This window comes from Tursiops truncatus, chromosome 4 (assembly GCF_011762595.2).
Source record: "Tursiops truncatus isolate mTurTru1 chromosome 4, mTurTru1.mat.Y, whole genome shotgun sequence".
NCBI lineage: Eukaryota > Metazoa > Chordata > Mammalia > Artiodactyla > Delphinidae > Tursiops > Tursiops truncatus.
In genome coordinates this window covers 23,586,119-23,610,806 of record NC_047037.1, presented here as the reverse complement: position 1 = coordinate 23,610,806, position 24,688 = coordinate 23,586,119, and the positions used below count along the sequence as shown (strand labels likewise).

Genomic DNA, 24,688 nt, shown 5'->3' with positions numbered 1-24,688 from the left:
ATGTAGCTGTCCAGTTTTCCCAGCACCATTTATTGAAGAGACTGCAGAGTTTCTCCCACAAAAGTGAGAGTCCTGAGCCCCACATGAGGCTCCCCAGTCTGAGGGTCTGGCATCCGGAGGAGGAATCCCCAAAGCAGTTGCGTTTAAAGGCCAGCAGGGCTTGAGTGCAGGAGCTCCACAGAACTGGGGGAAACAAATTCTTCATATTTGACATAGGTGTCTTTGCCATCAATAGAGCCATTGTTGAGTCATCTAACACAGTTCTCTAAAACACATGAAGTTCATTTCTTTCTAACTAATTTGAAGTACAGCATACTGAATCCAGTCAGCCCAAGCCATAAAAATCAACCTGTTATTTATGTTCTCCATAATGTAACCACTTAATTTTCTGCTTTTTAAATTGACCTTTAAGCCGTATTTACAATGACATTCAACACTTGCAAGTGAGAGCTTGTACTGGGGAATAATGATTACAGCTGGGTTAAATTTCCTTGTGTCCTTTTTTGTAACCAATTCTCTTGAGTGACCTTTATAAACAACTGAAATTAACATTGATTGAAGTGGTTTCAGGCTGATCTTCCCGCAAATAGTTTTTGTCCTCCAACATGATACTACTGAAATAATGTCCTATGAGATTTGAATGTAAGGTTGCTGTCTTTTTTGGAGGGATAAATAATTTTGAGGGTAAAAAAACTCAAACTCTCACCTTATGTTCTAGCATATAGGCAAGTGTCCCTTAACTTTCTCCCTAGGAAGGACTGTGGTATCAGTTGTTAAAATTTTCCTTATTACACATATATTAATAATATCATTTAATCTCCATAGCAGGGCAAATATTAATCCTACATTACAGATGAAGAAAATGAAGTTCCAAGAAATGTAGCATCACATGGCTTGACATTGGGCCAAGTCTAGCCAAGTGGTTTTCCCTAGAATAGGGTAAAAACAAAATACAAGGACCTCTGAAAGTTGCTAAGAGAGTAAATCTTAAGTATTCTCACCACAAAACTGAAATGGTAATTATGTAATGTGATGAAGCTGTTAGCTAATGCTATGGGGTAATCATTTTGCAATAGCTAATGCTATGGGGTAATCATTTTGCAATATATACATGTATGTCCAAGTCCATATGTCAATTATATCTCTAAAGTTGGGGGGAAAAAATTATGTACAATGAACTCATAGTACAGTTATAATGTCAGAAATATAAAAGACCTCCAAATTAAATATATTTTTAAAAAATACAGTAACCTGGAGTGGATAAACGCGCTCACCTTAGCTCCTGGACGAGAGGGAGGATGCAGCAGTGACTGCGTGCTGAAAAGCGAGGAAGCTACTAAAGGAGTCGGTGACAGATAGAGCAAGAGCCATGCCACGCCGGGGCCTAGTGGCCGGGCCAGACTTTGACTATTTTCAGCGTCACTCTTTCACGCCAGCAGAGGTGGCCCAACATAACCAGCCGGAAGACCTCTGGGTTGTCTTACCTGGGAAACATGTACGACCTAACGCTGTTATTACAGGAGTACAAGGGAGACCTGCTGCCGAAACCCATCGTGGAAGTTGCGGGCCAGGACATCAGCCACTGGTTTGATCCAGACACCAGAGACATCGGCAAAGCACACAGATCCGCTGACCGGTTCCCTGAGATACCGCATCCCCCGGGGCTGCTTTCTGCACGTGCCGCCTCAGCTGCCCCTTTCAGACTGGGCCAATGATTTCGGGAAGCCTTGGTGGCAGGGGTCGCGTTACGAGGTGGGGCGGCTGTCTGCCAAGACCCGGAATACCTGCATCATTAACACGCTCACATCGCAAGAGCACACACCGGAGGTGGGGGCCCGGGAATCAATGTGGGAAATCCTACACAGCTATCTCCCCTATGCTGCACATGCTGCCAGCTACACATGGAAATATGAAGGGGAGAACCTGACATGGATTATACCCTGGAAGAGAATGGCATCTGGAATGAGGAGGAAGAATTTGATTATCTCAATATGGATAGTACACTCTACACACCTGCAGTACTGCTGTACTTCAATGATGACCTCACAGAGCTACAGAAAGGGAGATGTATGCTCACGTAGGCTCAAGACATATTTTGAGTTTAGCTGTTTCTGTGCCCTGTAGGAAAAGAGGTGGGGATCAGGGGAGGGCAGTACCTGGACCTAGACCTCCATTCTGCTCTGGGAGCTGGCCTGAGGTTCCCATGCCCGACTGAAGTGTACAGGTCCTATTCCTCGGGTTAATTACAATTGACTCTGAGAAAGTTAGGAAGAATGCTAGAAGTGAATTAATTTTTAGGACTGATACAAGAAAATAAAATATCTTAGATCAGGGAGATGTAGAAGAGGATAGTCAGAGAGAGCTCAGGCAGAACTTTTCAATAGTAAGAGAAAGAGAAGTCCAACACAGGGATGAGGGATGGAAGAACTTTTCTGGCAATGATGGAAATGGGGTGGCTGCAGGAAGATGGGATTTACAAAGACAGGAATAGGAAATGTCTATCACTGGCCATATAAAACTGGCTAATCTCTCTTCTGAACAGTATTTGGCAGCTGAAACCCAAGAGGAATGAAGGAAGTGAATGGTCACCAGGTAATTCAGGCTAGATATTATGCTATGTGTTTTATATACCTCATTTAATACAACTACCCATAAGACCATTACAACTATTTTACAGATAAATATTCTGAAGCTTAGTAAGATATAATAGCACAAAAGGCACACCAGTTAGTAACCAGATTGCAAACCCAGGTCTTCCCAATTCCAAAGTCTATGTTCTTCTCAATGACCAGGCTCACTGCACAATGGGAACCTACAGGCCTATTGTGTAGTCAGCTGTGGTGTTGTTTTGTTTTGTGCTTTTTTGTTTTGTGCTTTTTTGTTTTGTGCTTTTTTGTTTTGTTTTTTTAGTTATTGTCTTTGCAAGGGACATAGCAGAGTTCTGCAGTGGCAGAGAGGACACAGGGAAGGCTATGTGTCAGCTGAGTCATAGCTATTGAGGCTACTTCGTGGTTAATCCCATAGCAAAACTTTCCTCTGACTTTTCTGAGGCAAAGAGGTGGGTATATACTGACTCCAGGAAAATTAGAGTGGGAAAGGGCTTTTGGATTGGGACCATTTAGAAGGGGGAGCAAAAAGGAGGCAACAGCATGTATATTCATGATGAGCCTGGGCCTCTGAAGGGAAGATGAGGAAGACAGGGTCGACTTTGCCAGATGGTGACTCTACAAGAAGGGGCTTGACAGAGGTGATGTAAAGAGAAGTGCTAATTAAGTCAGAAAACTTCTGGTGTTCAAAAGAGGACAACCATGGAGGGCAGTGGCCAGATTTGGTCCCCTATGACCTAAGCAGGGAAGGGGAATGAGCATCACAGGTTAATTTCTTGACAGTAGCAGGCAAAAAAGCAGGGAGATGTGAGCGCACCTTTGTGGAAGGTGGCCCCCTATGAGACACTGGGTAGGCTGCAGAGGAGTGTGCTGAGGGGCTGACTATGAACGGCATGGACAGAGGTGGAGACATCTGTATCCGCCTGCAGTTGTTTCATGTGTATCTCGTTTGCTCAACTAAACCCTAAACTATTTGAGAACCAAATATGCTATTGCTGTAACCCCAGCCACAGGGCCTGTGCCTATGGGACCTGCCCAAACTCATCCCTCTTCCAGAGTTTCCTACTTTAGTACCTCTTGCTAGAAACACATCCCTCTCCTCACACACCCAGTCACTCTCCAAGTAGATTCTATGTCCTAAACATCTCTGGAATCCATCTTCTTTTCTCGAAGCTGTTATCATCACCTCTGGTCTGGGACTGCTGCAATAACTTCCTAACCAGTCCTCCCAACTCCACTCTGTCCTCCACACACAGCAGAGTGAGCTCTGAAAAACAAACCTAAACACCTAACTTTCCTCCTTCAGATTCTTCAGTGGCTTCCAGTTGCTTTTGGAATAAAGTCCTAAATACAAAGACCTTGCATAAATCAGCCTCTACCTTGCATCACCCCTCTTTGTTCCCTGGCTTTCTGTTCACTAAAGGTTTTCTTGCCTCAGAGCCGGCACACAGGCTGTTCTCCCTGCTTACAACACTCTTCCATTTCCCACCTTGCTGATCCTAAGTGTTTCTTCCTCAAAGAGACCTTTTCTGATTTCTTGATGCAGGTCAAGACTTTCTGTTAAATCTTCTCTTAGCACCATGCCTATTTCAGAGCACTTATTACAATAATAATGTTAAAATTATGGATGTAATTGGCTGGCTGGCTGCTAGATTGTAAGTTCATGAGGGCAGAGATCGTGTCCATCTTGTTCACTGCTGTATTCCCAATGTTGGGCACACAGCTGCTGCTCAGTAAATTTTGACTGAATGAACTCAAAAAAATAAAAATTAAAAATAAAAAAATAAAACTACAGTAACCTGGGTAATGGCTTGAGATTAAGAGGAAGGTTTTTCTAACAATTACCTCTGTAATATCAAAAATAAACACAATTCTGGGTTTCCCTGGTGGTACAGTGGTTGAGAGTCCGCCTGCTGATGCAGGGGACATGGGTTCATGTCCCGGTCCGGGAAGATCCCACATGCCACGGAGCGGCTGGGCCCGTGAGCCGTGGCCACTGAGCCTGCGTGTCTGGAGCCTGTGCTCCGCAACGGGAGAGGCCACAACAGTGAGAGGCCCACGTGCCGCAAAAAGAAAAAAACACAATTCTTTTATTTCTTCATTACTAAATACTTTCAAATATCCCTTGGAATTCTTTTCAAAGCCCTTTTCTTTTTTCCTGTGATAGGGTCATTTGTTACCAAATTCAAAGGTTTGAATAATCAATCTCTCAATATGCTATTTTCATATTTTTAAAGAATTTGTGCCTATGCTAAGGTAAGAAATCATCCATCTGATACTTGCTTATTTTTAACACAAAAGTGACACATCATGTCAAAGACTATTTCTAAGGAGGTTTTTGTTTTCCCTGCTGAGCTGAGGTAAAAGGTTTTTTTCTCCAGCATCTCAGGGGGATTGCTCAGCATGAGGAATGCACTATTCTCAGGAGAGGGCAAGCCAGATGTTAGGTGGGATTTTGGAAGGGTCTGGGCTGAGGACTGAAATTCAGGCTATGTGGGTGATAGAACTACTTGCAGAGAAAGGCTGGGGAGAGAAACTCATTTTTAAATAGCTGCTCAAGGGTGAAAACGTGGAGAAGGAGAGCTGCTAATAGATATGTGTGTGGGGGGGTGGCTTGCTATATGATGCACAGTGTGAAATAACTGTGCCACCCTTTTAAGAAAACTCATAACACATGTCCAAGTTATTCTTCAAGTTTTTTGTAGTTTCTTTGTTCTTTTACACAGAGGTGAAAGGACTTGGTGCTTTGTGTTCAAATTCCTTCCCGGGTAAGGGAGAGAGAGCACAGAAGAGGTAGCCAAGCTAAGTTCTTTAAGCAAAGGCTGGTTCATCGGACAGACAAATCCTGGATTCAGTCCAGCCTTTCAACATTTTGCAATGCCAAATATTTCACTTTTATCCTCACTGAGGAATGATAAGACCTGAGCAAGATTCATGGTTCCTAAAATGAATGTGAACTAGAAGAAGACACCAGTTCATGCAGAGTAAGAACTCTCTTAGATTGGACTGCTGGGCTCTTCAGCATGGTCACCTTCTCAGCTTGAACTCCAAACATCATCAGAAGCCACTTAATTAGTTTAAGAAACCACTATCACAGGAATCAGGAAAAACCCAAATTCATATAATCAGTATATTTTTCTCCTTGTAAGTGAGCCCTTGTGAGCAGCCAAATCAGAAAAAGGACCTTTGTTCAGAAGGCTCCTTGTTGGGATGAAATCAGATCAGGCAGAAACACTAACTTGAACCTCAGAAGGGGGAAGGTCTTGCTTTAAAAAAAAAAAAAAAAAAAGCAAAAACACACCCTTTAAAGTTCACTGGTAATATTCCCTGCATCCGTAACTATACCAGGACTCACTGGAGATCAAACACTATGAAGTCCACCTGCTAGGTCAGCGGGTGCTCCTTGACTGAACAGCCCCACCTTATTGGCAAGCCTTTCTTTGGACATGGTGATTCATTCAGTCTGGGGACAGCCAAGACTCCTGTCTTTCTAGTTACTTTGCATATGTCCTCTGCTTTGATCATCAAGTTTAACTGTATATAAGCAATCTTATTTCCTTCCTTTCCTACACCTTGCTGAGGACCACAGTGCAGGTGCCTGAGAAAATACTCGCATTCCCTCCTAAACAGCAGGGCTATAATTTCTGTATGAGAAGCTATGCAGTCACTCATTCCTTTCTAAAAAGAACTCTCCCCTAAATTTCTATTTCTCCGTATTACTTAATTTTAAAGACTCTAAGAAACCCATATAAACTTAAAGGTATAAAGATCTATAACAAATTTAAATTATATTCCTTCTTAAGGTTTAGGCTTTGAACATTAGCAGAAGATATGGTTTTCTATCTGTGTCAACACCTCATTTTGCTCCCTTTCCACATTTTTAGAGTCAATAGTAAATTCTTCCCTAATCTCCTCTTCATTAAGTCCAAACGGAATTCTAGCCTATCAACCACTTATGTTTATTTATTTGTTTTTATTTTTGTTCTTATTCTGCATAAAGTTTAAAAATGGGGGGGAATGCGTTTTAGAAGGCTCTGTGCTTCCTGGGGCAATGCAGTATCACAGCAATCACTAAGTCTAAGTGTCCTGAAAAAAAGGTCTGGAAAACATTTACTCTGGGCTTCCCTGGTGGCGCAGTGGTTGAGAGTCCGCCTGCCGATGCAGGGGACACGGGTTCGTGCCCCGGTCCGGGAAGATCCCACATGCCGCGGAGCGGCTGGGCCCGTGGGCCATGGCCGCTGAGCCTGCACGTCCGGAGCCTGTGCTCCGCAACGGGAGAGGCCACAACAGTGAGAGGCCCGCGTACCACAAAAAAAAAAAAAAAAAAAAAACCATTTACTCTGCCTACTTATATATTGGGCCTGTTTCCATGGCATTCCCAGATTTAAGTAATGCATGGGGCCCTTCTCTACCCATTCTGATTAATTATTCATTCACAAATATTTACTGAGCATCTCTACTCTGTCAAGCACTGTATGAGGTAAAAGTCATACAAAAGAGAACAATGAAGTTTATATCTAGAGACAGTGTCTACAAAATTTTTAAACTGAGCAATACTATTAGGAAAAAAGAAGCAGTACATCCATTATTTATTTATAAGTAACATACATGTGTTCCTGTACTAATATTGTATATATTATAAGAATTCATAAAAATAGCCATTTTAAATGGATCAGATTTTCAAAAGTTAACAAGAAATATATGTTCTAACATTTTCTCCCCACACACCACTGGACCAATTTGCATAGCAATTAAGGTGTGGCGGTGCCCTACTTTGAAGACCATTGAAACTGTTGACCAATGTTCAATGCATCTGTCATTGACATTGAAATAGTGAATTTGTAAAGTGGAAGTATATGTTTTGAACTATTTTACAGATGAATAGACCTCTTTCAAAATGCTATGTGAATTTAAGAATTATATGTCAATGTAGGAAAACAACTTAAGAAGAAATATATTTTTCTTCAAACTTCTGCAATTTCCCAGACATAAAATTATGCTACGTTATGATTTCTGATTGGTAACAAATAATACATGGCATGAAATGAGTATCTCAACTTGGAATTCAGACAGATAATATAAATATTTTATTTTACAGTTCTACTTCTTTACCTCTGTATTAATATGAATTAAATTTAATGACATGCCAATACAATATATAATATAGTCATTACACAGAATCTTGTAAACAAATAAGACATTAACTGATTAATAATTGTGATTCTTTACTAAATTTTTCTTTAGCAAATACTGGAGGTATTGTTACTTGTTGTCATAACTCATCTTATTGCTGCACTAATAACTGTTTTAAGAAAGACTTTTCAGAAGATGAATAAAAAAGGCAACAGCCATAGGCCTAATTGCTAAGGATGTGTTGGGTAAAGGGAAACTTCTTGTCATTTTTTAAATATACTAAAATCTTAAAATTTAAAATTATATACATATTTGTAAATAAATGTATATTTGTGTATGTTTGTATCTATAAACCATAGGATTTGTAAAGAGAATGAAGTGATGCTACATGGGAAATTCCCTTAGTAGGAAAGCAAATCTTCGAGATTAAGTATGAAAATAAAATAGTGGAGGTCAACAGGGAGAAAACAGCTCCTTGAGAAACTTTAGTAATCAATCCCCAAAGCTTTTAAAAGCCTCACTTTAGATCTGATGTGGAATCGGAATATTTTAAATGGAAAAAACATTACTTCAAGTGAAAATTTTTAGCTGGACTATTAAAAAAGGGGATGGCTATATTTGAGCTCTCTTGATCTCAAGGAAACTGAAATTCATATTACTACGTGAAAGAAGCTTTACCTAGAAAGGTTACATACTGTATGTTTCCGATTATATGACATTCTGGAAAAGGCAAAACTATGTAGACAGTAAAAAGATCAGTGGTTGCCAGGGGTAGGAGGGTGGCAGGGATGAACAGGCAGAGTGCAGAGGATTTTTAGGGCAGTGAAACTATTCTGTATGATACCACAATAGTGGATACTTGTCATTACACATATGTTGAAACCTGTAGAATGTACAACACCAAGAACAAACCCTAATATAAAGTATGGACTTTGGGTGCTTATAATGTGTCACTGCAGGGTAATCAATTGCAACAAATGTACTACTCTGGTGGGGGATATTGATAAAGAGGGAGGCCATGCATGTGTGGGAGCAGGAAGTATATGGGAACTCCGGACTTTCCTCTCAACTTTGCTGTAAATCTACAATTACTCTAAAAAAATAAAATCTTAAAAAAAATAAAGCCTACTTAAAAAATCTATAAGCTCTTGGATGCTACCATTTTTTAAAAGGAAGTAAATTTTTTCAAGTAAAATTGTAATATTGTTTCCTCAGGTTTTAACTAAAACATTCCACTATTGTGATTTTTAAATGAAATTATATTACTAAAATGAGCCATTTTACACATAGATGGCCCAATGAGTGTAAAAAATGTTGACCAACTTTTGGTTGGTTGAAGTACCTTTCTATAAATGCCATTGACTTTTTCCGTACTCTTGTTTGAACAAATAAAAGCAACAATTAATTGGAAAACATTTTTAGTTTTGTATGGGCTCAGAAAGACAACTCAAAATATTCAATAAAAGACCATTTTGGAGACTGTACTTTGAAGTAAAGCAGAAAACTGAATGAAAAGCAGGTAACAGACCAGGATAGAGGGAACTGTGAGACAAAGGATCAAATAAAAATTATTGGACATCCCCAAGAACCTTCTAATGGCTTACATGTGCCCTACAAATAGTTTCATAGATCTGTAATTTTTATCCTTAAAGCAAGATCTAAGGGGGGAAAAATGCTTTGTTTTTGTGTTTCTATAGTATTTACCTCACTACATAAAAATGTTAACATGAATTTCTCCTCTTATCATAATGATGTCTCAGAAGTTTTGATGTTGTAACAGAAAACTAGATGTAAACCGTGTGACACACTGCTAGTTGTCTCCTAAATCTATCTCCCCCTTCTTGCTTAGTCATCAAGTTTTAGCTAGGCATGCAGATAGAGACTACAGTTCCCAGTCTGCTTTGTAGTTTGATAGGACCATGTGATTAAATTTAGACCAATATATGATTAAATTTAGACCAATATGTGAATAGAAATAACGTTTGCCATTTCTAGGCTTTGGTCTTGAAAACACTGGGGATATATCTCTCCAGCTTCTCTTTCCCTTTTTCCTATAGGCTGGGGTATAGACATGGCAGTGACCCAGCTTCAACTATTCCCCAAAAAGAGGTAATCCTAGTGATAGCAGAGGAATAAAATGGAGAGTTCTTGGTCCCTGGACAGCCTCATGGAGCAGAGCTGCTTCCTCAGCCTTAGATGGTCAAGTCAAACTATAACACAAGAAAGAAAGAAACTACCATCTTATTTTAGCAACTAATTCTGGGTTTCTTTTTTTTTTTTTTTGGTCTATTTGTTATAGCAGCTTAATATTTACCCTAAGACAGAACAAATTTAAAAATAAAAGGGATTTACTGACTAATGAAACTAGAAAGTCTAGGGTTTCTGTGGGCTTCAGGATTGGTTTGATCAAGGAGTCATTCCTTTCTAGGTCTCAGTCTTCAATGTATTAGCCTCATCTGAGTCTGGCTTTCCTACAGTGGTACAACCATTAACCAATCACTGAGATCCAAACATGAGAATATAAAATCTACTTTAAGCCTGAACTTCATGCCTCACCCTAGAGCCAGGGGTGTATGAAGTCATTGTGTCTACCAAAATGAAAATTCAGGGAAGTTTCTAAGAAAAGAAAAATAGAGGCTGGAGAGAAAGTCACACCACAATATTCACCACATGTGATTCTCAAAATTCTCATTCACTGGGAATTTTTTAAAAAAAAGAAAGAAAAGAAAAATGTTCCCAGGTCTGCCCTTTCTCTGTAACCCCAGCCACTCTGAGAACCTCTGCCTAATAAACTGTGAGCTTCTTATTTGTTGTTGCTTCCCCAAGACTTAGGATATGTGCCAGGCACACAATAGAACCCAAGAGATATTTGTTTAATTGAGTTCATTTGAATTAAGTTTGAAAGAATAATTAGGAGAAAAGAGAAATTGTATTTAGGCAAAATTTCAGATTAAATTTTTTTAACTTCAGTTTTAAGTTTGGGATATTAGGGGACTAGGCTGAATGAAATATCTTTGAAGGAAAACAGGAGTCTCTTGGATAGATTAATATTTTTTTAAAAAATGTAAAGGGAAGATATAGAAATCATTAACCTTTCTTTCATGAGGCTTTTGTTACACTCCACCAGGGGAATAGTGAGGTGGGATGCTGACTGCCAACAGCAATAGGCAGTATGGAATATTTGCTGAAGGGATTAAAGTTGCAGAGGGTATAGTCCATCTCTAGCCAGGACCCCAGCTGACAATTATACACAGAATTGTTGTGTTCAGAGTTGGAGAGCAGGCCAGGAAAGCAGCACCATAAGAATGCTGTCTTGAGGAACTTATTCCATTCACATTCTGCCCCTTCTCAAAAGCAACTTGGAGGGCTCCCCTGGTGGCGCAGTGCTTGAGAGTCCGCCTGCCGATGCAGGGGACACGGGTTCGTGCCCCGGTCCGGGAAGATCCCACATGCCGCGGAGCGGCTGGGCCCGTGAGCCATGGCCGCTGAGCCTGCGCTTCCGGAGCCTGTGCTCCGCAGTGGGAGAGGCCACAACAGTGAGAGGCCCGCATACCACAAAAAAAAAAAAAAAAAAAAAAAAGCAACTTGGAAAGCAAGAAAACTCTAGACCATACAAAGTATAATTATTATCATTCCAGCCTCTGAAGTCCATCTTGTCTGCACAGACACATTACAGAAAATCATACCCTTCAGGCTTCTCCCAGAAACCATATGTTCAGGGCCTACAATGTTCCACTTGAGCAAGAGCATTTGGCTTTGTGGCTACATCCCTGTGGCCCACTGTCAAAGGAAACACCTTTTCTTTTTCTTTTGACTAGGCTGAACTAACCATAGGGTAAGTGTTGTGGAGAACCAGATTCCAATCCTCAGCTGGCTTTAAACATACTACTTAGGAGAGAAAGCCTAATAAAGCAAGCAGTGGTGAATGATGAAAGATATGTACATCCTATAGACATTAGATCATAAACTTCTTGACAGAATTGTCTGTCTAATTTGGTCTCTTGGTCCTCTAACAATGAGCTCAAAGAATAAAAAATGTTTCTTTTTATGAAAAGTTCTTCATACAGAATGGCTATGCTGTTTAAGTGAACTGTAGGCAAAGAGTAAATAAAATTGTAGTAGCTAACTGACAAGTCCTAAGAGGTTCCTAAAGATATTTTAAAAATCACCTTAAGAAAGCATGGCTAGATGCCTGAAAGTGATATCTAATCATTATTATTAATAAATATATAATCACTAATCTGTTTTATATTCATTTGTCCCAAACTAGTCCTCAAACAGTAATCATTCCATTTTATATATTTGTTAACAATAAAAAAATAGACATAAAATATGTCTTTTACAGGCAAAATTAATCTATTGTGGTAGAAGTCATAAAGATAATATGAGAAGGATGGGTATCAACAGGGAAGGGGCAGAAGAGAACTTTCTGGCAGGGTGGAAATGCCTATATCTTGATCTGGTGATGGTAACAGCGGTTTATGTTTGTGAAAATTCATCAAGCTTTCCTTTTAAGATTTGTATATTTTACTGTATATAAAAGATATCTTATTTTAAAATATTTTTAGAATATGTATTTTGCTTAGGTGAAATCCTAGATTTAGATGCTTTTGGCTTCAAAGGTTCATTTTATCTGTAACAGCATGAGCAGAAATACTACATGGTACATTGCAGAGGCAGCATTTTCTTCACATATGGTCTAAAACTCCTGTTGAAATTCTCATCACATTCCACACAATAAATTAGTTCCTGAGCTTGATTAATATCGCTGGAAATTAACAGTCTTTTAAGGTAGTTTTTTTTAAATGGTAAATAAGGAAATCCTGCAACTCCAGCTAATTTTGCTGCAGTTTTGCAGCAGTGAAAATACATCTTTGTCTGTAGTCCAACCACCATAAAATCCTGTATCCCTGAGATTATAATCTTGTGGCTATGATTATGTCACTGGTTGTAATATAACTCTTTCAATATAGTTAAATTTTGAGAATAAATACAAAATCAGAAGGAAAAAATAATATATGGTACACCCAAAATTCTGAACACAAAATTCAGTGTTAGGATCAACTCAAAACATGATTTTGTTTTTTGCATTCCTTTTTGACACTCCCACTCCTACTCCTCAAAACACAAAGCCTGTTTAGGACATCAATCCTTCCACATACAATTATTTATTCAGTGCTTATAAGTTCCTAGGCACTGGGGCAATAAAGGTAAAGAAAGTAATGGCCCTTTCCCCAGATAATTTGCAATCTAAATGAGGAGACAGAACAACTCATTTAAAAATCATTACTTTTAAAACATTTAAAATTTATTTTATTTTATTATTAGTAAATTACCATTTAATGAAAAAAATGATAAAAGATATCATATATAGTGGTATGCTGGTAAATGTTTAACAACTGGCCCTCCAAGAAAATGAAAAAGCCTTGATTTGTAGCTTTTGCCAATTTCTATGTTGTAAATACTCTCACCATGGCCTGATATCAAGGTACTAATATGAAATCAAGTGGCTGGCAAAATTCCTCCAATTTTGACCACCTGCTCTCATGAGTTGGTATATACCAGTTCTGGCACACCACTGCTTCAATATCTAGTGAGAATGCAAATTATTTCTATAGCAGCTTCAAACCATGTAGAGTTATCAAAAAATCCACTTTATTAAGCATCTACTAAAAATCAAGTACTGTGTTAGATATTAGGAACAAAGAAGATTAATTATAGTCTCTACCCTCAAGGATTTTATAATCCATGAGAGTGGGATTAGATAAGTAAGCCACAGACTATAAATACGATTAGTAAATGCCATGGTAAGGGAAACGCAAAGGAGGGAGCAAGTAACCGTGGTAAGGGAAATGCAAAGGAGGAAGCAAGTAACCGGATCATGGGTCAGAAATGCTTCCAAGTGGAGGTGATACTTGAGTTGAACGTTGGACACAGGTAAGATGTACTTCCTCTCAAGCACTATTGGTGACCTGACTTCAGCAGATCTAACACTTTGAGGCAGGCAAAAGTTATTTACCAGAAAATTTGGGAAATGCCTTATTATTTTTTCCTTATAAATCTGTTCAAAGGTAATAATTTTAAATAAATATTCAAATCAATTGATAGATGACAAAAATAATCAAGTGAAATAGTAGCAGTTTTCCTAGTGATTAAGCCCAAATATCTTAATACCTTTTACCAGCATTTCCTAAAGTAAGTTCCATGGGGTGTTAATAAATCATGTTCAAAATAAAATGTCATGGTTAAGTAAGCTTGGGAAACATTTAGTGAAGAAAGTTAAACAGGTTAGTTACTGCCAATACTTCCCAGAGGCTTTAATCTTCTCCTGTGCATTGTGATCCTTTAAGAGCAGGTTACAACATGACTCTTTTGCAGAGACTCATAGGAATTAGTGTTCCAGGAAGTGGACTTCAGGAATTATAAAAGTACAAGTGGCTCATTAAAAGAGTTTTAAAGAGATTTTTTCCCAACAGATTCTTTGTAGACACATACCTAGTCAAAACAGTAATATCTCTAAATGTCATTAAGATACCATGAAAAAAATCACCTCTTTAGTTCTACTTCATCATCTCTCAATTATATCATGGGTAGTATAACACCTGACAATTGAGAATAATTTAAAATATCTCTAGAATTGGAACTTCCCTGGCAGTCCAGTGGTTGGGACTTCGTCTTCCAGTGTGGGGGGATGCGAGTTCGAACTCTGGTTGGGGAGCTGGGATCCCACATGCCTTGGGGCGAAGAGACCGGGACATAGAGCAGAAGCAATATTGTAACAAATTCAACAAAGACATTTAAAAAAAAATGGTCCACATCAAAAAAAAAAAAATCTTAAAAGAAAAAAATAAAGTATCTCTAGAATGGTAGTAAAGGTGGTACCAAACGTGAATAAAAACTACACCACTTGTTAAGCCCTAATGGCATTTGGTGAGATGACACAACAAACCTGTGCCTCCAAGTCTTGGTTCATTGCCAGTATCAAGGCTGAACTTATGAATAATGAATTTTCTCTATGGTAGGAATTGCCAGAATGGCTCTTTTGCCCTCATTTTCCACAGGGCAGCTTTTGGTACCATCTTTATAAATTCCTTTCTTATTTACTTTTTAAGGCATTTCTTGGAGTCCTCTAATAAAGAGACATCCACCACCCACACACCCTGGGTTTAGTCAATACTTAGCAGATTTATCAGCTGTTTTCTAAGTGACAATCAGCAGGAAGCTTGCCCTGAGAGAATATATAGAGAAGCAAGACACTTGTGTTTGGAGGAGAGGGGAAAGATTTGTGCACAGTATGGGTTTCCCTTAGAACACAGCAGTCAGGTTTGGTAGGCAGTGAATTATCTGTGTCTGGGAGAGGCACTCCAAAGTTGCAAGAATTTCTCCCTCCTTCTAGCTTCTCATCTCCTATTGGTGTCACCCAAATGTCCAGTGGTGATATAGTCTGTTAAGGTCAGCCTCCCAGGAGACAGAAGAGGGCAGAGAAGGGAGAACAAGGAAGTGAGGGAAGATGAAGCATAATCAGCACATCTTCAAGGCCAACTAAACAGTGATAGATGCTACCATTTTGAAATTTCTTCTCCTGAATTTATGTTGACAGATGTTTACTTATTACCCAAAACAGAATATATCTAGTATCTTCGGTGTGCTTAGACCTAGGCCAAACAAATGCAGCCCACTGTTGCTTGCTTTGGTAAATAAATCTATGTTGGAATCCAACCACGCCTATCAACTCTACAAAAGGCAGAGCTGTATAGTTTCAAGAATGATTTTAGGCTTGCAAAGCCTAAAATATTTACTATCTGGTCTTTGACAGAAAAAGTTTGCCAATCTTTCCACTCAAATTTTCTAAAGTGTTTCCAAAGTGACTTAATGTTTATATTTTTGAAATCAGATTTTCTCTGTGAAAAGATTCAGGTTATTTTACACTAAAAAGCAAATTATAGTTAAGTCTGATAATAGCTAGGCTAGCACATGCAGCTGAAAAGTGGGAAAATAAAATGTTTGTTTTGAAAATATCCTTCTTTAAGATCACAAACATCTGGATATTCCCCCAAACATCTGGAACACCAACTGATTGACTCATTTTGTTTAGCCAGGCGCATTTTGTAAACACTAGCAGTCAAAACTAAGCATTAGAGGTAAAAAATAATAATTTTGTATAACACCCTTATACAAAATACTTCACATTGGCTTTCTTGTTCTTTTAAAATACACCAAGAAGTACAAAGAAGTCTATAATTCTGTCAGAGATTTTGGAGAATTTAAAGAATATGATATTGTCTTTTTCTCTATATCTTATTCGGTTATGAAATCTCTGTAATCTCATTGTCTGAATGATAGAAGATAATATCATTATGATGTTTTTTAAAAAGGCCTCAAAACTTAGAGTAAACAATGTACTTTTCAGTAACTATATAGTAGAGTATCAGCAAGTGGTGTGAGGAATTTACCATCTCTGAACAATTAAATTGAAATAAAACTTGTTCCTTGGTTGCTCAATGTCAGCTCTTTTGATGTCAGAATAGCCATTGGTTAGAGCCAAATAGATTGTCATGAAAGTGTCTGGGGCTTTGGAACCAGCCTGGGGTTTGACTGCTGGCTCGAATTCCTTTTAGGCTGTTTGGGCCAAAGTTTCTACTTAACAAAATGGGGATAATATTTTTATTGGTGATAGATATAGTGTATATGGTACCTGAAAAAAGAATAATAATAACAATAAAACAATCGCTCCCATTTATTGACTTGCTTACTATGTGCAGGCCACTAAACTCAGTATGTCATATACTTTACATCATTTAATCCTCACAAAAGCCATAAAGGTAAGTACTGTTGTTATCTGTCCTTCAGAGATGAGTTCAATGAAATGTTAACTTCCAGTTTACAAATTCTACCCTTAGAAGAGCAGCTACCAACCATCTACTGCCTACTACATGCTGGAGACTTGGCATTTATTTTCTCTTAAGGTTTAGAGAGATTAAATAGTTTGCCAAAGTTACACAGCTAATCAGAGACAGAGCTAGGGTCAGAGCCCAAGAAAACCCCTCAGGGCCATTGCCTTTAACTTTACTGTACTACCTCAGCAAAAAGTAGCTATTATTATTATTACCATAGGTATCAGTTTAAAAAAATAAACATAAAATCAATGTACTAAAAAGATACACCTATGCATATGTTTGAAACTTGACAAATGTAATTAGGGAATCAAATAGTTTCAGGTATAACCTATTGAATTGAGAGCATCTATCTTTGTACTGAATTGCAAAGTAAATATGAGGACAACTTCTAAAAGTCAAAATAGAGCTAAGCACGAAGCACTCCACACCTGAATCCACTTTCCCAGGACAATCCTTCTAAGAAACAGAATTTGAAATTTTGAATTCCAAAGTTATGTTCACATCTGCATCAGATATCTTAAATCGTGTGTGTTGCTGAAAAGTGATAAAGCCTGCAATTATGTCATCTCAAGCTCTGAGAAAGTAAGGTGCAGTAATGTTTGTGAAAGAGCATACTGGCATATGCAGTCCACGTCAGAAAAATCAACTTGAGTCCCTATGTTCTTGTATCCTCACTTCAGATTGTCAGCCAGAGTGATATGCAGAAAATATATAGCTTGTCTGAGTTTGCCCTTGCCGAAATAGTCTCAGACTTGTGGGATAAACAGGTTAAAACTTCTTTCTGAGAGAGACCTATTCCCCTCCTGATTTTTTAGTTTTGTTTTTTTTAATCCATCATTGGATTTAGGGATGGCTGCCTGCTAACATATCTGCAAAGAAATGGCATATAACCAAGAAAAGTGCAGCAAAAAAAGTTTGGTTTTTATTACAACATTTGGGCAAGTTTTGAAGAAGATGTCTTCAAACAATAAAAGGTAGTGTTCCAAGAAAATCAAAAATTTTGACCACCTAACTCTCAGCAAGCCATTTTCTGCAAATTCTGCAGGAAGCATAGAAACCAGTCCACACTGTGCACTTCAGTTGGGGACAGAAAACATTACAAATGTGAACAGCCTTTTCTGTTCTGTCTTTTCATCATTCCATTCTTTCCACACTGATAATCAAACAGTAATTGATCCTTTTTTGGGTCACCCATTCATTGGAGAGTTTCTGAACATATGGGCATGCCACCTTCTGGTGAAAGGTGTTTATCTGCCATTTACAAAGGATTGGAACTTTCACGGATCCTTCAAGAAAAAGGCAATGTCCTTGATACTTCTGCTTGCATGACAAATTATTCAACTGATTTGTTTCAATAATTTTCTTTTTCCAGAATTAAAGTCAAGTATTATTCATTATTATCATTTAATCTTAGTTTTAGCTAGTCAGTATAATGAGCAAAAAATAGCTAGAGAGAAATAAAGTCTATAGCCTGAAGGATTCCTCTCTTTCTCACACTTCCTAGGGACCTGTGGAGAATTCAAGACACAGCACCTTAATGTAGCCCCTGATTTAGAAGTCATGCTGAGAATGTACTTCATAGGTCTTAAAAAGTGTCTGAATTTTGCTTTTCTTACTCTATGGTACAAGATTTGATAGCTTGAAAATAGATACTGAAGAATTTAAATTCTAAGTTCATTTGGAAAATATATAATGCACAAGAACTCACCTCATTTTTATGATTATTCTATCAATAGCTTAACAGTGCAAAATTAAGTTTATTCCTAAGGATAATAGACTGTTTCTATGGTAGCTTTTTATAGCTGAAGATAGGAGAGATTAAATTACCACTTTAACAGTGAATTGTTGGGCTTCCCTGGTGGCACAGTGGTTAAGAATCCACCTGCCAATGCAGGGGACACGGGTTCGAGCCCTGGTCTGGGAAGATCCCACATGCCGCGGAGCAACTAAACCCGTGCACCACAGCTACTGAGCTTGTGCTCTAGAGCCCACGAGCCACAACTACTGAGCCTGTGCTCTAGAGCCCGCGAGCCACAACTACTGAAGCCTGCGTGCCTAGAGCCTGTGTTCTGCAACAAGAGAAGCCACCACAATGAGAAGCCCGCTCACCGCGACGAAGAATAGCCCCCGCTTACCGCAATTAGAGAAAGCCTGTGCATAGCACCGGAGACCCAACGCAGCCAAAAATAAATAAAATAAATTTTTTTAAAAAAACAGTGAATTGTTTTAAATATTTTAATAACATGCTGATTTTTACAAGAGAAGCTTAACTGTTCCCTCATCAATAGATAGGGTTGCAACATAAAATACAGGATGCCAGTTAAACTTCAATTTCAGGCAAATAATAAATATATATTTTTAGTATAAGTATGCCCCCCCTACAATATTTGGGACATGGATTACTGAAGAAAGTTCCTTGTTCCTCTAAATTTCAAGTTTAAATGGGAATTCGGTATTTTCATTTGCTAAATCTGGCTTTGAATGGTTTTCAAGAGTTCAGCTGGCTATCAACACCCTTTACATTCACCCATTCATTCATTCACTCACTCATTAATTCATTTAACAAGTATTTGAATACTTCCTATACTATTGTCAGCATGGGGAATAGTTTTGCAAAAATCCCCTACCTTATAGATCAGTGGTTCTCATTCTTAGTTGTCCATTGTAATCAGCTGGGGAACTTCTAAAAACATGTTAATAGAGCCCTGGATACAACCCTCAAAGATTCTGAATTACTTGTTCTGGGGTCCATCCTGGTCATTAGACTTGTATAACCTCCCCAGGTGATTCTAATGTATGGCCAAGGTTGAGAACCACTGCTGTAGATGGAGACAAATCGGTTTTAGTCTTTATTTTTGCAATACCAGCACCTGCCACCAGGTGTGTCCATTAATGCTTGATTCACTCAGCATATCAACTCTCTTCATAGAAGCAAACTGCATACAATTTTAACTAATTGAGATTTTTCCAAAGCAATATAACTTTTTTAAGCAAGCACTATATGTTTTTAAATTAAACTATTTTGCCTCAATTTTAAAACTATGGGTATTTAAATAAATGCATTTATACATTCATTCAAAAATAGTTATTTCTGTCTAAGCATTGGGCATTGTACCAGGCACTGGGGATGAAGCCATGAAAAAGACAAAGCTACTCTTCTTACAGGAGGGACAGACAATTAATATGGAAACAAAAAATAAATACTTCCTCTGAAGAAAAAGAACCAAGGAATATAAAAAAAAAAAATTGAGTAGTGGAGAAGGGTAGCATTTTACAATAAAGCAATCAGGAAAAGCTTCTCAGGGGTACATTTGATCAGACACCTGAATGAGGTGAAGGACTGAATCTGCAAAAATATCCAGTGAAAGGTAAAAGAAATAGCAGGTAGGAAGGTCCTGAAGCCAGAGAAAGCTTGGTGTATTTGTAGGAAGAGTTGGAAGGATAGTGTGGCTGAAGCAATGGTATGGGGAGAGTGATATCAAATGAGGCTAGACAAGGGTATGTAGGCCCTTAGGCCAAGGTAAAGACATTGGGCCATATTCTGGGCTACGGGGCAACATATATGGTCTAATTTACAATGCAAAAATATCACCCTGGCTTCCATGTAGAGACTGGATGGTAGGGTAATGGTCTGGCAGGCGCAGGCAGACATTTAGGAGACTACTGCTGTGGTTTGAATAAGAGATAATGGCAACTTGGACTAGGATGGCAGGGGTAGTGGTTTCAAGAAGTGGTCGGACTCAGGATATATTCTGAAAATAAACCAACAGTTCTTGCAGATAGGTTGGATGTAAGGTGTGAAGGAAAGAGGAAACAAGACTGTCTGAGATTTTAGCCATCTACAAAGATGGGGCTTAAAAGGCTGACACAAGAGTTCTGTTAGGGCCAGGTTAAACTTGAGGTGCCTAATGCTCATCCCAGTGGATAGGCCATAATGGCAGATATGTGTGTATGGGGCTCAGAGAAGCAATCAAGGCTGCAGATATAAATTAGATCATCACCAGTACATGCAAGTGTACCATTTTTCTCAAGTTTAACACATTGTACTGTTTTTAAACAAAGTGGTGCAGTCATTTCCTTTCAAAGTGAAATACTTTTTCTAGGAGTTATACCCATGACCTTCTCAACTACACTGGCACCTGATGACTTATAATCCTTTACTACAGAAAGTGTATATAAAAGGAAACATTGCCCCCATAACTTTTTAAATGTCCCTGGGATGAACACAAGAAGTAATTGTGAAAATTATATTGGATGATGCATGAGGCCTTTTTAGACTATAACTAAAAAAACCTCTCATGACTAAGAAATGATAATTTTCAGCTGTAACTGCTTTTTTCTTGAAATTGTTTTATCACACATTTTAATATTCAAACAATCCAGTGGTATTTTTAAAATAGTAAGTAAATTATAAATAAAAATTAGATTTTTTATACCATTATATCTTTTAGAATGGGGTTCAAAGAAGTAGCATAATTTTTGATAGATTAAAAGGAGAATTTTAATATACCAACTAATCTTTATTATAATATTCACTAGAGAATATTCAGTTTGTAATGTTGTTGGAAAACTGAATTTAGTAGAAAAAAAGGATTTTGAGTTTCCTATTTGCCACTAAACTAGTTATATGACTGAACACAAATTGTTTAGCTGCCTGGAAACTTAGTTTTCTTATTTGAAAAAAAGGCTACTTCTAAGGGCTTTTGATTAGGTGAAACAGTGTATGTAAAAATATTTCATAAATAATAAAATTATACATGAAAGAAACTGTAAATAAATCATGGACTACTGTCCACATTCTTTTCTATTAATAAATATCACACATCTAGTACTTAAGAACTCAAGGCAGATGGCAATGACGATAATGTTGCTGTGAAAAATTAGTCACAAAGTGTTTTAAACTCAAAAATATAAGTCTAAAAATCTTACCTCTTTTTTTTTTAACTTCTCTCGTGTTATAAGTTTACTTCTTTTTCTTGAGTTGTTAAGGTGACTGAGTTTATCTTTTTTTTTTCCTCTCTATCGTTGATAAGGATAAATGAGGAATTTGAGATGGTAACATTAAGGAGTCAACACTGACAGATGGAGAAAGGAGAGAACTATGAAGAATTCAGATAAGGCACAAATAAACTTCAACTCAGCTCTCTTTCAAAATTTATAGTATAAGCAATATATAATTATGTGTTTACATTAGTGATTAAAATATTGCTAAAAGCTTTTTTAAGAGAGTTAATTTTAATTAATCATCAAAACACTATTACTGGTCAACTTAGTATGGAAACAGTTGTATTAAACAGCAATAGGATTCATTCCCATTTCTACCTCTGATACCTGGCCCTGTGAATACTGGCTATGGAAGAAACAATACCATATATTGGGTGCTGATTCAGACGTGAATAGCCTCCTGAAGAATATGAGACTGGCACCACTTACTATTACTCCTAGTGATCCACTAGCAAAATTTTTGCTCCCTATACCTGCAACCTTACACTCTGATCTACAGGGCTGAGTTTCAAAGGGAGGAATGCTTCCAACAGCAGACACAGGTAGAAAACTATGTGAAGACAGAGAACTGGAGTAACACATCTCCAAGCCAAAGAATGCTAAAAATTGCTGTAAACTACCAGAAGCGAGGAAGAGGCAGGGGAGGATCCCCCTGTATGTCTCAGAGAGAGCATAGCCCTGCAGACACCTTGATTTTAGACTTCTAGCCTCTAGATTTGTGACACAATAGATTTTTGGGTAATTTTTTTAAGCCACCTAGTTTGTGGTACTTTATTATGGCAGCCTTAGAAAAGTGAGACAGCCACTGTTTTAATAAATCTTCTAGATTTAACAGGGCACAGAACTTGTTTAGAAAGATTTACTATTTTCTAGGAACTATTAGCTAAGGGGCTATGTCTCCTGTCTTTCATAAGCAGTTAAGAAGGAACAAGAAGGTAAATCGAATCAGGTAGTACAATCTTTAAGTAAAAAAAAATGTTCATGCTCTCCACAATAAAGCACATTTTATTTTTCTCAAGACAACATTAGAAGATTCTAATGTTTTTAAGACATTAGACAACATTAGAAGATTTAAGACAACATTTAAGACAACATTAGAAGATTCTAGATATGTAACAACATTGGCAAGTAGACTTGGAGAACATGAGCCAGTTTTATAAGTAACAGAGGATGATTTAACGTCCAAGGATGTACTTTTAAACTTTATGCAAGCCAAGGGTCTACAAGACAGGAGAGGTCATTTATGTTGTCTCAACTCCTAGAGCAATATTTGATTTGGGCCAAAGAAGTACAGACACTCCAGATAGATGGGAAAAGGGAAACGGGAAATTTTAAATAATATCAGAAGGAAACTTTTAAAGGAGTATAACATCCATCATTTTGTCAACAGTGATCTGGTTAAGGCTGAGATTTTAGAGCAGTTCAATTGGACTTTGAAATCTAAAATGTGGTGTTATTTTACTGCTCAAAACACATTTTAATACATTGATATAATTCAGTACTTTATCACTAGTTAACAACCACCAGAAAATCTGAAAAAAAATCTATAAATATCATAGTCAGAAATTCTTTAGAACTTCAAGAGAAAAAACAAAATTCCATTTTGTGAGAAAGAAAATCATGGCATCTGAGTTAAAGGAGAGATTCGAAAAGTGGTTCCAGGAGATAGTAACAAGAAAGATATATTCAGTAACAAAAGTGGTAACCAGAAGCTAGCAACAACTTTTTAGTTAAAAGATCATGAAAAGGCTGCTGGAAGAACCAAAAATCATAACCATATGTCAAGAGTAAGTACACAACATAAAAAAAGAAATTATTTAGACAAAGGGACATGCTAGGAATTAGATCATTCTCATCAAATGGTTGGACTGACTTGAAAATATTAATAGTTGGACAAAGCTTTGATGATTTAGAACCTTTACATGGTGGAAAGTAGGTGAATAAAAATGGTTTTTATACATATGGTTACCAAAGGGGAAAGGCGGGGGAGGGATGAATTGGGTATTTGGCATTAAGAGATGCACACTACTATATATAAAACTGATAAACAACAATGGCCTACTGTATAGCACAGGGAACTATATTCAATATTTTCTAATAACCTATCATGGAAAAGAATCTGTATATTATATATGTATAACTGTATAACTGAATCACTTTGCTGTACACCTGAAGCACTGTAAATCAGCTATAGTTCCATTAAAAACAATGGTTTTTATATTGCACTACCCAGCAATATTTCAACATTACCTTTCCCTTGAAGCTTAAGGATATCTGATAGTTGGGATTTGAGCAGAACAAGGCCCCAGAACTAGGAAATCACCCCCAGAGATGCTATCTTCTGGTGTGGAGGACCATATTTTCTAGAGGAATAAGTATAAACTATCATCTTTATATATTTATATTTAGAGAAGAGTAAATTAGTTCAAGCCACCTACTATGACCCTCTCAGAATTTTATGCTGGATCTTTTGCTTTTAGCTGGCTAAGAGAAAAAGTGAGAAGGCTGCATGAAACATTTTGCTGTCAACCCTGGAAGTGGATGTATCCCATCTACCACACTACTTTGTCTAGAATCCAGTCACAAGGCCATATTCATATTGCAGTTTGGGCCAGGAAAGGCAGTATTCCTATGTGGAAGGAGAAGTGGGATTGATAAACACCTAGCAATTTCTGCAAAAAAAACTGATACATGCACAAATATCCCCTATTTTCATTTTGTTGGCATTTGCAGGTATGTCTGTGCCCAACTATTAGTTTTCAGCCTTTCTGGATTAGATTGGCTTTAGATGAATCTCTTGAATCTACAGTTTATACTTGGTTTTAGCTCTATGATTTGACCTAAGAGTTTCCTCTTTCACTAGGTGAGTTTTTTAATTTAAATTTATTGATCTGATAGCTATGTTTGTTCTTAGTTTTGTCAAATTGTTTTGTTTTCTTCTTTTAACTTAATGTTTACTATAAGGTTATCTTTTTTCTTTGGTTTAGTTTTAAGCTTATTTTCTTCCTAAAATTTCAACGGTTTTCTTTTTAAAATGAATATAATCTA

At 37.6% G+C, this 24,688-nt stretch overlaps 1 protein-coding gene across 1 annotated transcript; it reads left to right on the top strand.

The window, feature by feature from the left end:
* The first annotated feature begins 1,369 nt into the window (after positions 1-1,369).
* Positions 1,370-2,081, top strand: LOC109549841 (cytochrome b5 domain-containing protein 1). The gene is given in 4 exon segments (XM_033856321.1): positions 1,370-1,477; positions 1,479-1,610; positions 1,612-1,924; positions 1,927-2,081. Coding segments are annotated over 4 exon segments (708 nt in total).
* Positions 2,082-24,688: the final 22,607 nt, after the last annotated feature.